General features: G+C 42.3%; 2 protein-coding genes across 2 annotated transcripts in view; one reads left to right on the top strand and one right to left on the bottom strand.

The window, feature by feature from the left end:
- LOC308163087 (glypican-6-like) overlaps positions 1–8,984 on the bottom strand; it is a 78,838-nt gene extending 69,854 nt beyond the window's left edge. The window contains exon 1 of the mRNA XM_080537268.1: positions 8,514–8,984. Coding sequence (XP_080393394.1) covers positions 8,514–8,697 — 184 coding nt within the window. The 5' untranslated portion in view covers positions 8,698–8,984. The remainder of the gene's footprint in view (positions 1–8,513) is intronic.
- A 3,789-nt stretch (positions 8,985–12,773) lies between these two features.
- On the top strand, positions 12,774–14,468 carry LOC308162776 (DNA (cytosine-5)-methyltransferase 3C-like; the record flags this gene model as incomplete). The annotated part of the gene is given in 3 exon segments (XM_080536918.1): positions 12,774–12,788; positions 13,595–14,325; positions 14,327–14,468. Coding segments are annotated over 3 exon segments (888 nt in total).
- Between the last annotated feature and the right edge of the window lie 527 nt (positions 14,469–14,995).

Below are 14,995 nucleotides of genomic sequence, written 5' to 3'. Positions count from 1 at the left end.
GATTCCTGGGGGTGCACATACAGGATGACCTGTCCTGGAAGATCAACACAGCAGCCATCATCAAGAAGGCACAACAGCGAGTGCCCCGCGGTGGCGTAGCGGTCTAAGCACTAGCCACTAGTGCAAGCTGCCCACCGGGGACTGGGATCGAATCCCGGTCTCGCCAGACCCGGATATGGCCGAGGCACACAGGGAGCGGCATATTGAGCGGCCGCTCCAGAGGGCGGTATAGGACTATTTCCGGACAAGGATCCGTCGCGCAACAGCGCCCCCGGGGTGCCGGAATAACGGTGCTGGGCTCGAGGAGCCAGTCAGCTAGTCTGCCTGGCGATCTCCTCTGGGGCTGCCGGCCACGGGGTCGTGCGGCGGATCCTACGCAATAGGCAGGGGATAATTGGATGCTAGGTTGGGTTCAATTGGATACCAAATTGGGTGAAAAAGGGATAAAATCTGAAAAACAAATTTATAAAAAAAAAAAAGAAGACACAACAGTGGCTCTTCTTCCTGAGAGTTCTCAGGAAAGACCACATCGGACAGGAGATGCTGGTGACCTTCTACCTCTGCGCAGTGGAGAGCATCCTCACCTACTGCATCTGCATCTGGTTCTCCAGCTGCACAGCCGCAGAGAGGAATGCGCTACAGAGAGTCGTGAGATCGGCCCAGAAGATCACCGGCGCCCCCCTCCCCTCTCTGGAAGAGCTGTACAACACACGCTGCCTCAGGAAGGCCTCCAAGATCTCCAGAGACCCATCCCACCCTGGGTACGAACACTTTGCTCGGCTGCCCTCGAACAAGCGGTTCAGGACCATGTTCGCAAGGACAAACAGACTGAAGCTCAGCTTCTACCCCAGGGCCATTCAGGCCCTGAACACAGCAAAGACCTAGGTTCTAGGCCCTGGACAATCTAGACAAATTGATGGCAGCTCAGATGTTATGGAGTTTAGTTTATCTTGGATAAGCACAGCAAAATTGTTCTATGCCATCAAACTGTCGATAATACCTTGGCCTTTCCACATATTGCATAAGACACACATTATTTCCACATTATTCCCAAGGCCAAAGTCTGAAGGTTTGTTTGGTAAATCAAGTGCAATACTGCAGTTGTGTGCAATACTGAAACACAACTGTGTACATTTCAAACCTGCAAACTGCGACACTTTAAATGAATGTGCAATAACACTATGTGCAATATGACAACCCTAGGGTACATAAGGTTCAGAGAATAGGAAATGTTAGAATAGGTATAGCATAGCATAGAGTACAGCACAGTGTTTTATTTGTATAGTATAGTATAGTGGATAGTGTACATAGCCTTTATTTATGTAAACCAGCTCTTTTCCCTTCTTTTTTTTTTTCCTAGCACCAGGGGAGCCCCCCCTCCCAAATGTCGTTGTTTGGTACCTGTACTATATCAATGACAATAAAGACCATTCATAGTCAGTTGTTGTCAACATGACTGGAATGACAGACATGCGTCTAAAGATAGATCGAACGACAGCCATGGAGGCACTCAAGAGGGCTTTGTTTTGTGATGGCTCACTGATGGCAGATATAGGGTATAGGTAGGTACCTGACTGAACATCACTGCTCCAAACATAGTCTTTTATACAGTTGTATTTACAGTATGAGAAGATGCACTGATCTGAAAAGCTTGAAAAGTTAAGTAAGACTCTAAAAGTAATTCACAAACTCTCTATGCATTGGGACAGTGATTTATGTACCTATATTCCCAAATTTTGCATCAGAATAATCTGAATTGTATTTAGTTATATTCAGACCTAATACAGAGATTTAGATTTGAGATGATTTGTCCTAGCTGGTGCTCATTATCCAAGCGACTTACAACAAATACATTTGTCACAATTAGCTGTTTCATCACAATTACTTCAGGTTGATGAAATCAAAAGAGGAATCGACACACTGATATTGATTCCTGAGGGTTATCGATATCTAAAAGAATCTTTGTTCCAAGTTAGGTAGAACATGTTGTACACAGAGACATTTATTAAGATTGATGAAAAAGATGAAAAATTAAATGACTGACAACATCTTTCATCAACGGTGTATGAACTAAACATGATGATGATGCTCTTTCACAATATGTATCACTTAATCTATCAACATCTATCCTATCAAATCATCTTCAACAAGATCCAAGACCATAACAGTATGTTTAAACCAGATTATTAACATAACCAAGCATTGAAACTGATTGTCCATAGCTTAAGGTTATATTTTAATTGGATACCTCTTGACAGGTTCTGAAATATCTAGATGGCATCAATTTCAAATGTAGGACATATTCTTTTGTATAACACAGTAAAGATGACTTGTGTCATAAAATATGTATTGCAAATGTTCTCATGAGAATCACTGGTATTTCTAATCTTCTCATAGAAAAGACTTGTCTGAAATGAGATTGTCAAACATTAATGCTGGCGTCATTACATCCTACTGAACGTACCTTGACTATGCGACTGAGTGCAATCTTCTCTAGCTGACAAGTGTAAATACAAAATTATAAGAACCTGAAAAATACGCTCCAAAAGAAACTTTCAACATTTATTAAAAATAACATAATTTTGACCAATATTTTCTGGTTAGTTAAAATAAAGTCAGGAAGTCGGTAGGATGGACTCATGGGGGTAAAAGATGGTCATATGGTGCATATAGGCAGATAGGTGAAAGAAGGTTGAACTTGCTGAAGAAAGCTCAATAATAATGAAATAAATCTCAATAAATAAATCCTTAAACAACCCTTACTCATCTCTACACCATCTGTGAAGACACTAGATTACAGGGACAATGAATAAACACCTTTTTGCAATAAACCAAAATAATGGACTTTTACCTTCTAAGCTACCTTTTAACTATAAATCCAGCATCATTGAAGATCAACCAACAAATCTATTATGCTCATAGAGACAAAATAAGAAACAAGAAGTGTTGATGCTGAGTGTTGAAATGAAACACAGTACGACATGCGTGTGTGTTCATGACAAATTACTCTCAAAGCTTGAGCACACTTAGTGCAAATATTTATCATGACGGTATTTTGTTATGCAAATGCCTGCTTTATCATCCAATCTCCCATGTTTAAAACATCTTCCTCTATGATCTGAATTAAACTGTCACTACATACAGTATCTTGAGAAATGGAAATAGCAGAACACCTTCAGATGAAGAACCATGCCAAGTCACATATCCGTCTGCTCCCTGGGAAAGTATGAGTGGCATATTTCGGTTAATCCTGAGTTTGACTACATGTCTGATAATAGTGTACAAATGGTAATGGTGGGACTAAGAACATGGTCAAACGATGGCAAAATACAAATCAATTGAGGAATAAAAACAATCAAGACAAACAGAGGAATAGCTGGGAGAATCCAGCCGGTACAGAAAAAGCCAATTACACATGTACTGTACGTGTATATCAGTCATAAATGAGGTAAATACCAATAGGAAGAGAACTTTGTCAACTCAATTTCTTGAGAGAAGAAGACCGCAGTGTTTCCCCTGCTGCTGCATGTTGATATGCTTAGGGCAACTGTTGTCGTTCTGTAAAAGAAATGCATGCAGGCTATAGTCATTCCTACTGCTCCGAGAGAGAACGCCTGTTGAGAAAGCCCATCATGCAGCCATTTCTGTATTCATGAGTGTGATTAATGGCATGGAGATGGAGGAGGCATTTGAGAAATCCACTTTGGCACTGAAAAAAGACGAGTTGAGCATTGGGTCCTGGCTTTCCCGACGGTGCCTCCTGTGTGTCACAGTCACAGTATGGGAAACCTTCAGATTAAATCAACATGTGGGCCCACTGCAACCGCCTTTATCTATACAACACTTGTTGTAATCACTGTCAATCCTAACAGTCCAATTAGGTATCACAATTACGGCCACAATCCGTTTTATCACTAGAACATGGAAATGTGGAGGCATACCACTCCATTACTGCGTGGGATCTTTCCCAGTACTTCACACATTTATCCTTCTATATATCCATGACTGACAGTGTGAAAGTGGTAGTAATAATCAGATAATGCATTTTTAGCAATACTGAGTGATTACTGTGTGCGGTTGAGGCTAAACAAATCAGCTGACCTTTAATCAAATTAAATTCATTCAATAAAATGCATTCCCATTATGTGCAGAAAGGAACCTGTGTACATTACACCTGAGTAGAGATACATTAATTTGCCCGGTTGTATATGTAGTTACGGACCACATCAAACATCAGTTCTGTTATTTTTGTCCATTCCTCGGCTGGGAAACAGCAGGGCTGAGCCAGACATGAACTGATAGGTTAAGGTCTAGCTGGGGATGTGTGGGTCAGGGTTGTTGTGCGTGTTCACAGAACACAAGTACCTACTAGGAAGAGACTGGCAGTCAGTGTGACTCACTTTCAAAAATCTCCCCATCTCGTCTCAGGCATTGGGTAATTCACTGGCTGGAACCTGAGACAGATCCCTCAGCAGTCTGCATGCAGGGCTAGTCTTTCACCAGGGCAGTGATGGGCTTGGATTAGGGAGGAGGCCGGCATGTAATGAACTCACTGACAGTTTATTTAAATACATACAGGCTAGACTGTAGAGAAGCAAGAGGGGCACTGAACATTTTTAGCTGTGCTGCTGACAGTCCCACTGACTTAGGGCGAAAGGCAGAGCAGTCCATTTTTCCAGTCAGTCTTGGTTTAGAAGCCCTGGTCGGTGAAGCTGCTGACAGCCTGGACCAGTGCCTGTCCAGAATGCAGAGGCCAGGTCCCGCGGTATTATTGAACCAACTGGGCCTTCAGGCTCTGACTCATAACGCTGACACCACTGCTGACATTTCACCTGACCTGGCTCATTCTGACCACACACTCTACTAAGATTCAGCCCCAGTCCCGCACACAGCCCCAGCCCGCACACACAGCCATTCACAATAAACAACTGGTTAAACAATACAGGTTGAATAGTATTAAGTAGTAGTAGTAGTAGTAGTAACCGGTGGCAAGCCTGAATCACCTCAGAGTAGCTTGGCACAAGAAAAATAAAATCGTTTTACAGCAAGCCTGAGTGATGATAGTAAATGTTCTTGTTTTGCTATTGTTAATAAGCAGTAATTTAGTGTTTTGTTAAGGAGTTGTTCAGAGGGAGCAACTGGTTTCTCTGGCACTGTTTTTATGTAGTGTTATTTGGAGACATTAAGAAACCAATTATACGATGGAAAAGCTTCATGGATTCTAAAAAATATCTGAAAATACAAGACATAAATCTGTTCATATCCATGGCATTTTCATTTGTCGAGGGCTTACAAACTGAAGTGCCTATTCCAAGGCACCGACAGTCTGAGATACCCAGTGGGATGTTCTATTTTTCTCTTTAATGCTCAAGAAATTGATCTTAAAACGGTGGAAAGATCCTTCAACAGCAACTCTTGATAAATGGAAGTCTTTAATATGTTTTTCTTTGAGTATTGAAAGAACATTAGCTGAAGAAAAGAGCAAAACTAGGCAATTTGATGTTGTAAGGGGAGATATAGTATTGATGCCTTATAAGTAAAGGAAGGATGTAAATGCAATATATAATTCATAAAACGAAAGGCAGCAGTTCATTGAGAGCGTTCAGGGGTGCTCAGTGGGTGAGTAGCAAGTCGCCCCTCAGATGGCACTATATACAGACATCTTGATGTGTGTTTGTGTGGATGCGGATGCTGGTTGTTGTTTTTTTAAGTTATGTGTATCTTGCGTATTGTAGGTAAGATCTCCGCAGGAAGCTACTGTATGTGGGTCTGAATGAACTCCAAAAGATGCTCATCATATTTTATATAAATAAAAAGTATTGACTTGTATGTTTTATATCAATTGAAAAATATACTGTATTATAATTATACAATTTACAGTAACTGAGCTTCACTTACATTGGAGACATAGCATAAGATGAAAAAAAAGGAACAAATGCATAACCACATTTCTCTCCATATGGATAAGGGGAATTCCAGTGTCTTCCAACTAATTTGATGTCCAACATGGTAAGTCTCTGAGGCATCAGACATCAAAGCTGTGCGTGGCACACCCATCTCTCTTTGACCACAATTAGAGGTTGATGGCTGTCCTCTTGGGGGAACGACCCAGAGCTACAGTCTTCAACTGATTATGAAGGAGAGAGAAGCTTGTCTTTTCCATCTCAATTAAACATCTAAAGAAAACTGTCACAGAAACACTGAGCCTAATCCATTGACATACAGCACAACGCTGGCAGGCTGTGTGTATGTATGAGAGACATAGATGTTTAAATTTAAGCATGAAAAAATATAGGACAGCAGATCATTGTGCCACTACACAATGGACACACAAACGCACACATATCTGCGCTGCGCAGATGTTGCGTAAATCATATTCCTATATTTTCTTTCCAAGCCAAATAGGGTCAACACACCATAGATACATGATCAAAGGAACTCCATCCAGCTGCATCGTTCAAAGATGAGAGACTAAGATTTTTATTCATTTGAGAGATTAGACACAACTACAGGAACATACATCTGGAGGATTTAATCAGTTAGTTATTCAACCCGTCTGTGAACAGGTGTGCTTGTTATAAAATATTCAGCCTTTTACCTGTGCCAGATTTCCTACTCTGCCTACTGAAATATGGGATCTCAGGCACCATGACACAAATGGCTTGGACAGACAAAGTGTATTACAGTATAGGGAATGAGAAACTTTTCTTTAATTCACTTCATGCACATTGCACACTTACACTATACATAACATAGTATACCTACTCAAAATGCCATTCTAATGTTTCATCTGACAACTCACTTTTGCCAAATGCAATGTAACACGTTGGGGTTCACTCTTCATAAATGATCTATAAAGAGTTTTAAAAATATATGTATAAGAGGTTTATAGACATATAAAGCCTGGTACATACATAAAGATGTTCTAAATCTTAACAGATTTTTTATCTGAGAGAGACCCAACACATGAAGATAAAAAATCATGGATTGAACAGTTTTGATCGTATTGTGTGTGGTGTGCTCCGATATTCCCAATACAGCACACCACATACATAAAGATCTGTCCTGCGAAAGGCCAGAACCCCCCCCCCCCCCCCCCCAAGCCAGAAATCTTGCGTAATCAGTAGTAATGCGTAGTAGTACCCTGACTGACCTGTACAAGGCAGCCATGTGCGACAGGGCAAATAAAGTGGCGAAGAGTTGTCAGTTTTGACCACAGACAAGAAGACTTTTGATCGGAAATATTTAACACGTTTAATATTTACGATCGTCGACCATTTTGCGAGCAGATTGTCGGGAGAAATCGACATAACACTTAACATACCTCACATCACAGGATAATCTTGTAGGATAATCTTTAGAGCCATCCGATAATCGGGTGTTTGCTGTGCTTCGATGGAAGGGGGGAAATCGGGCCAAAATCAGCCAGATTATCTTTATGTGTGTACCAGGCTTTAGTTAGATTCATTATAGATTAGTAATACCGAAACAGCTACTGTTCTTGAAAACTAACAGAGCATTAAACACATAACGACGTAGTTGACTGGTTACGATGAGTCAGGCAATGAGGCCTAAAGCTTGATTATGGTAGGTCTGAAACATTTAAGCCCCCATGGTCTGAAGTAGAAGGAATTCAGAGGAATTTGTTCAAAGTCATTCTGCATTTAGATTGATAACTACCATGATCATCATAGCAGCATTGGCCAGTGGTTGACATGCATGTGAAGGGGAATTGTTAATTGAATTAACTGACTCATGATTGCAGATGGATCACTGATGGACACAAGTGTGTCTGTTCTCACTTTACCAACAGGTTCAGAGGACATAAACCGGTTTATAAATTCTATGGTAGATGATTCATTACCCCGAGTGGAGTAGCAGACACAGAGACCTCTCCTGGAGATAGTAGCAAATCCAATACCAGAAGGATTACTTTGCGGCTTTAATTTACATATTGTATTACGCAGCAAATTAGATCAATAAAGACCAAGATGGTCAAGAATGAACTCCTAACCAATAAATAAATGAAAACAGAACGGTAATGTTGGAATATAAACCTGTGTTATAGGTTTATATATTAAGATGTTTAGAAATCTGTTAGGATTATGAAAGATCTGAAGTATTATTCAATTTGAATTACAATTATTTAAATATAATAAACCAATCACAATCATTTTAGACCAGTTTAAAGTTCCTGAAATGTAGGTTTTGAAAATAGGCAATAAAATACTGTATACGAACAGATACTGGGCCTATATTCACATAACTCATTCTAACTTTTTTGATTAGATAAATACATGTAATTCTTATTGCAACACACAGTAAGTAAAGCTGTCTCAGTGGTGAAGTTATGACACGAAATTGTATGTTTTTGCGCAGCATTTTCTGCCATCTAAATTACTTGAACAACATGTGGCTGGTGTTTTTGCCATGATTTATCCACTTTTACATCATCCATTATGTCGAATACTTTCATAGACAGGTAACACTCAAATCTCACATTCCAGTCTTACCTGATATTTCCTGAAGAGGGACATTTGCGAAGCTGAAGCCTTTAACCACACAAGCGTCTCTAACCTCACTGCAGTTACGGGCTTGCAGATCAGTTCCAGTAGCGACAGACAGCACAGAGAAAGTGCAAAGGACGATTTGTATTCTCAACATGGTGCACTTTCCCGTTACTCCACTGCAGTGCATCCGCAGGTACCAATAGTTGAGCGTTTTAGTGGATGCCACTTTTCTACAACTGTCTTTCAGCACATCTTTCTCAATCAAAATAGGTTTATTGTGTAACCAACGATGGTTATTAAGGGTTCCGAGTTGCCGCAGTAAACAGAATGTTGTGTGTCCAGGTAAAACCACATGGATCCGACAGAGAGAGAGGGGCTCCCAAACGTGTTCGCTCAACTTCACTCAGAGAGCGACAGAGGTTTGCATGCTGTAGTGTAGAAAGTCGAAATGCTGTGGAAAGGAGACCGCTATTTGATGCATTGGCAAGGCAGAGCAGGACAGAAAACATGGAGTGGATCCGAAGTCATCAGATCATACCCCTGTCAAAGCAGGCTTTTATGAATCCATCACTAGGCTATTCGTCTGATTGGATGATGGCATAGGCTATACCCAAGGTAACATTTCAATGCCCATATTTAGCATATTACTCTCTCATCACTTTTTTAGTACACCTTACAGGTGTAAGTAGTACACCTTTAATGTAATCATTTCAAAGATTAGATTGAATGTGCAGCACCTGATTTGTATGGTGATTATGTTGAATGAGAGCAAGCTGTCCATGGAGGATGGATCTGGTGAAAACAAACATTGATTATGACTTTGTATTAGGAATATCCTTTCTGATAACTGTATGAACATCACTGTGGCACTGATGGAATGGTCTTATGTTGTGGAGAGAAAAACCATCAACCTATTGATTTTTGAGCTGCCTGTTCCGAGAGATCAACAGTGGATTAACATGGCTCCAATAGCACCTCTCTACAATGCACTTTCACCTCTGCTAACAGTATGTCAGAATAACACTGTAGAATATTTGCGTAGCAGATAATACACCATATGGTATTACAGCAGTGGTGTGCCGTCAGGGCCAGCAAGGCCTTCTCTGCTGGCCTAAACATCATCAGAATATACATTTTATTTTAATATATATTTTCCACAAATATGTATTAATGATTCCCCATAGTCTATTCTCTTCATTTCATAGCTTTCCTCTTGGTTGCGCTGCTTCCAGTCTCCGATTGAGATTTGGAGGGCTGGCCTTTATGTTAGAGCTTTTATCCAATCAAAATGTGTTGCTAGGAGGCTCAAAAATCTGCCCGCCTTCACATTAAACGGTGCTGCGGATTCGACCTGTAACTTAACATTGGAACGAGAAAACCTGTGGCGTACCTAGTAAACCTACGTAGATGCGAGCAAAAGCAACAACGGCGCCTGCTGTAAGGCTCAATGATGTCAGCACCCAGCACGTCTTTTGATTGGATACGCACTATTGCTACGCACTATTGATACGCACTATTGATATTCACTATTGAGATGCGGAACTATGCCGGTAGATGTGAAACTTTTGAAAGTGCTCAGGGAAACGGAGCCTCACAACGAAAGCTTTCGTTGACTGATCGATAATACTGATCGATTGTGTCCTGTTTTTGGGTAAACAATAACTTTCATTTAGGGGACACAATGAAAGCGCCAAGTCCACAAACAGAGGAAACTACGTTGAGCTTCTTTCTTTTCTGGCTGAAAACAACCCAGATTTACATTACCACCTGTCCACAAACAAAGTGTTTACTGGGACGTCAGGCAAAATACAAAACGACCTGATTTTTGCTATTGCTGAAGTGATGGAAGAAGAGATCAAAATGGAGATTAAAAAGGCACCCTTTGTCGCTATTATGGTGGACGAGACGACAGACGTGGGTAATGTAGCGATCTTAAAGATGTTAGTTTAACACTCTTCATTGTAAATGCGGATTTATTGATTAAAAATGCTTCGGAAATATTAATATAACTCTGTTGTACTTGTCTGACTATGTTAAGGTGATGCAACGCCCGGTTATACTGTGTTTCTGTCTAGTTTCTAGAGCCATGGCGTCATAACGATGGTATTAAGAGGTAGAATAATTCAGGTAGGAATGTGTCGGACATCACTGAAGGCCTAGGTGTGAAATGCACCGCCCGCCACTGTATTACAGTCTTTACATTGACCAGGCTTTTTAACACGTGATATTATTATCGGAATACTACCCCTTTGGGGGTGATGGATGATTGTAGATGTTATGGAGTTTAGTTTATCTTGGATAAGCACAGCAAAATTGTTCTATGCCATCAAACTGTCAATAATACCTTGGCCTTTCCACATATTGCATAAGACACACATTATTTCCACATTATTCCCAAGGCCAAAGTCTGAAGGTTTGTTTGGTAAATCAAGTGCAATACTGCAGTTGTGTGCAATACTGAAACACAACTATGAACATTTCAAACCTGCAAACTGCGACACTATAAATGAATGTGCAATAATACTATGTGCAATATGACAACCCTCGTGCACATAAGGTTCAGAGATAGGAAATGTTAGGATATGTATAGCATAGCATAGAGTACAGCACAGTGTTTTATTTGTATAGTAAGTATAGTGGATAGTGTATATAGCCTTTATTTATGTAAACCAGCTCTTTTCCCTCTTGTTTTAAGTAAAAAAAAATCCTAACACCAGGGGAGCCCCCCTCACAAATTTCGTTGTATGGTACCTGTATTATATTAATGACAATAAAGATCATTCATTCATTCATAAAAGGGAGACATGGATCCTATCTTGGAATAAGGGAGTTTTGTGTCAAATCTACACGCTCTACATGCGACATGCTCTTCTTCACAAATGAATTGTTTGTCATTAACATTTACAAAGAATAAATACAGCTACACGAGTAACACATTTATTTGGTGTTACCCTGACATTTTATCATTTAAAATTCAACTTTCAAAACATTATAGAATATCTTTCCTTATTTTGTATTTGAATATCAAAAGTGTCAAAAAAAACAATTGCTCTTGAGGCAGATTTCTTTTTACATCTGTCTTTTCGGGAACTGGAAATGTTGCGCCATTAAGAACTAGAGAATACAAGTATGGTCAAAAAGGTCCCATATACTGTTTTCTGAGAATGCCTGAGGCAAGACAAGACAGAATATATTTTCAGTGCTCACTCCTCCCTCACTTTAGCAATTGCTCATTTTGTTAGAGACAAACATGTCTTTGGGGTGTTGCTGAAGCTGACTCTGAGAAATCAATCTACTGAATAATGAAAAAAAACACTCAGTTTCAGTATGCAAATACTGAGAGCAATAACAACAACTGCATTCATTTTCTCCTTGACAGACTCAGCCTATTGCATTTCATTCAATAGCATCACAATTCCATTCATACAGTCATCCAGTCACAGTACAGTTACAGTCAAGGTTAAATTCTCTAAGAGAAAAAGACAGGTTTTGCGATTGAGATCTGTTACGAGCACTTAATTCATTACCCCTCCTGATCTCTCTCAAAGCAAAGACCAAAATAATCTCTAGGGCCCGTCACCTGAGAAACCTCATTAGCATTCTCTTAACAGGGGATTGGGAATAATATAATAAATGTAGACCATCCCCAGCAGGGAGTTCCACCTGTCAGAAGCCTGTGAACCTTCAGGAAACAGCCCGGCTGAAGCAATAAAGATGTCTAGTGTTACGTTTCTATAAAAGTTGTGTGTACAACTGTGTCGGGTCCAGGTGCGGTGTATGTAATCAACGAGACGGAGATATGATAAAATAAAGGTTCTCTTTACTTAGAGCAATAGTGCCAAACGGGACAAACATAAAGGAGAGCAGTAGGGCTCAGCACATACGTAACTATTAACTATGAAACTGGCTTCTAGATCAAAGCACACGGAAAGTAAACTTTGAGCAAGGGCTCCAAAGTAGGTACAAGGTTTCAAACACGCAAACAAAGTCAATGTTCAAATAACGTTCCGGGTATCGGATACGTGATACATACAGCAGGAATCGGCAGCTTTCCAAAGGGTAACACAAGTGATCGACTAACAAGGGAACAGGGAAAAGGGACACACCTAAATAGCCACATACAAACATACAACAGGTGACAGGCATGAGCAATTAGTCCACTGAATCCAGTCACCAGTAGGTGGGGTTGGGGAGTCGGAACTCCCCTGGTGACAATGCCCTCCCCCGACGAGCGGCACCAGCCGATCACCCGGGTGCCTCGGGATGGAGCCGGCGAAAGTCAGAAATGAGACTAGGATTCAGATTCAGATTCAGATTCAGATAACGTTTATTGCCATTATGCATACACATATAGGAATTTGCTTCGGTATTACAGTAAGTGCGTTTATACTTTTTTCACGTGTATACAAAAACAAATGCAAAAAAACAGGACAACACAGGACAGACAACAGTGCATTGGATAGTGCAACATATATAAAGTGCAGTGCAGAGTTTTTTTTACAGTGAGTCAAGTGCATATTCAGTCCTGGGCAGACTTGGGGGCGGGGGGGAGGGGGAAGCCAGAGTCATTTATCAGCCTGGCGGCTGAGGGGAAGAAACTGAGCCTGTGGCGGGCCTTCAGTGCCTGTGGCGGGCCTTCAGTGCCTTAGGCAGCCGCAACCTTCTTCCAGAGGGAAGCAGGGTGAGGAGGCCGTGGCCAGGGTGGAAGGGGTCGGCCATGATCTTTCTTGCCCTCCTCAGAGCCCTGGTGTCATGCAAGGAGTTGAGGGAGGGCAAGGGACAGCCGATCACCCTCTCTGCTGAACGTAACACCCGCTGCAACTTGGCCTTGTCCTTGTTCGTTGCAGCAGGGAACCAGGTGATGATGGAGTGGGTGAGGATGGACTCTATGATGGCCGTGTAAAACTGGACCATCATGGACCTCGGCAGCCTGAATTTCCTCAGCTGCCGGAGGAAGAACATCCTCTTCTGGGCCTTCTTCGTGAGGGCCTCGGTGTTCCGCTCCCACTTGAGGTCCCGGGAGATGGTCATGCCTAGAAAGCGGCATGACTCCACGGAGGCCACCGGGGTACCTCTACCACTAGGGTCCAATATGTCCCGCCGAGGCACCCAGGTACGCTCCTCCCAGTCCCCCTCTGTTTGACGGGATCGCTACAGGATACCTGGTGCTGAAAGACCTGGGCTTCAAGATCGAACAGTACATCGCCTCAGAGATCTGCGACGACTCCATCGCCGTGGGCATGATCAAGCACGAGGGTCACATCCAACATGTCAACGACGTACGCACCATCACCAGGAAACACCTAGCTGAATGGGGTCCCTTCGACCTCCTGATTGGTGGAAGCCCCTGCAACGACCTGGCCATGGTCAACCCTGCTCGTAAGGGCCTCTATGAGGGCACAGGCCGGCTGTTCTTTGAGTACTACAGGATGCTGACCATGATGAGGCCGCGGGAAGACGACAGCCGGCCGTTCTTCTGGCTGTTTGAGAACGTGGTCTCCATGAGCGCCAACGACAAGGCCGACATCTGCCGCTTCCTGGAGTGTAACCCCATCCTGATCGATGCTGTGAAAGTGAGTCCTGCTCACAGAGCTCGCTACTTCTGGGGCAACCTGCCTGGCATGAACAGACCTCTAGCTACCTCTCTGGATGACAAAGTCAACCTGCAGGACTGCCTGGAACTCGGACGGACGGCCAAGTTCAACAAAGTGCGCACGATAACCACCAAGTCCAACTCCATCAGACAGGGGAAGATGGGGCCGCTGCCGGTCGACATGAACGGCAAGGAAGACTACCTCTGGTGCACCGAGATGGAGGATTTTCGGGTTTCCCAAACATTACACGGACGTCAACAACATGGGCCGGGCCCAGAGGCAGAAGGTGCTGGGCCGGTCCTGGAGCGTCGCCGTCATCCGCCACCTCTTCGCTCCGCTCAAGGACTACTACGCATGCCTGTGAATACTGATTCAAACGTGTGAATACTGATTCAGGCGTGTGAATAGTGATTCAGGCGTGTGAATAGTGATTCAGGCGTGTGAATAGTGATTCAGGCGTGTGAATAGTGATTCAGGCGTGTGAATAGTGATTCAGGCGTGTGAATAGATAATCAAGCGTGTGAATAGAGAATCAAGCGTGTGAATAGTGAATCAAGCGTGTGAATAGTGAATCAAGCGTGTGAATAGTGAATCAAGCGTGTGAATAGTGATTCAAGCGTGTGAATAGTGATTCAAGCGTGTGAATAGTGATTCAAGCGTGTGAATAGTGATTCAAGCGTGTGAATAGTGATTCAAGCGTGTGAATAGTGATTCAAGCGTGTGAATAGTGATTCAAGTGTATGAATAGTGATTCAGGCGTGTGAATAGTGACACGGGCTAACTGTGTTTCTGTGTAACAGCAGCCAAACAAAAGCAGATCATGATGGAGAGAGGAAAGGGTTAAAGCAGTCACATTGTCCCTCCTTCCTGTTCAGTGAATGGAGCTACAGT

Source organism: Nansenia antarctica (genome assembly GCF_963989245.1).
Source record: "Nansenia antarctica genome assembly, chromosome: 7".
Lineage (NCBI taxonomy): Eukaryota > Metazoa > Chordata > Actinopteri > Argentiniformes > Microstomatidae > Nansenia > Nansenia antarctica.
Note: the sequence above shows the minus strand (reverse complement) of the source record. Positions and strands in the feature narration are given on the sequence as shown.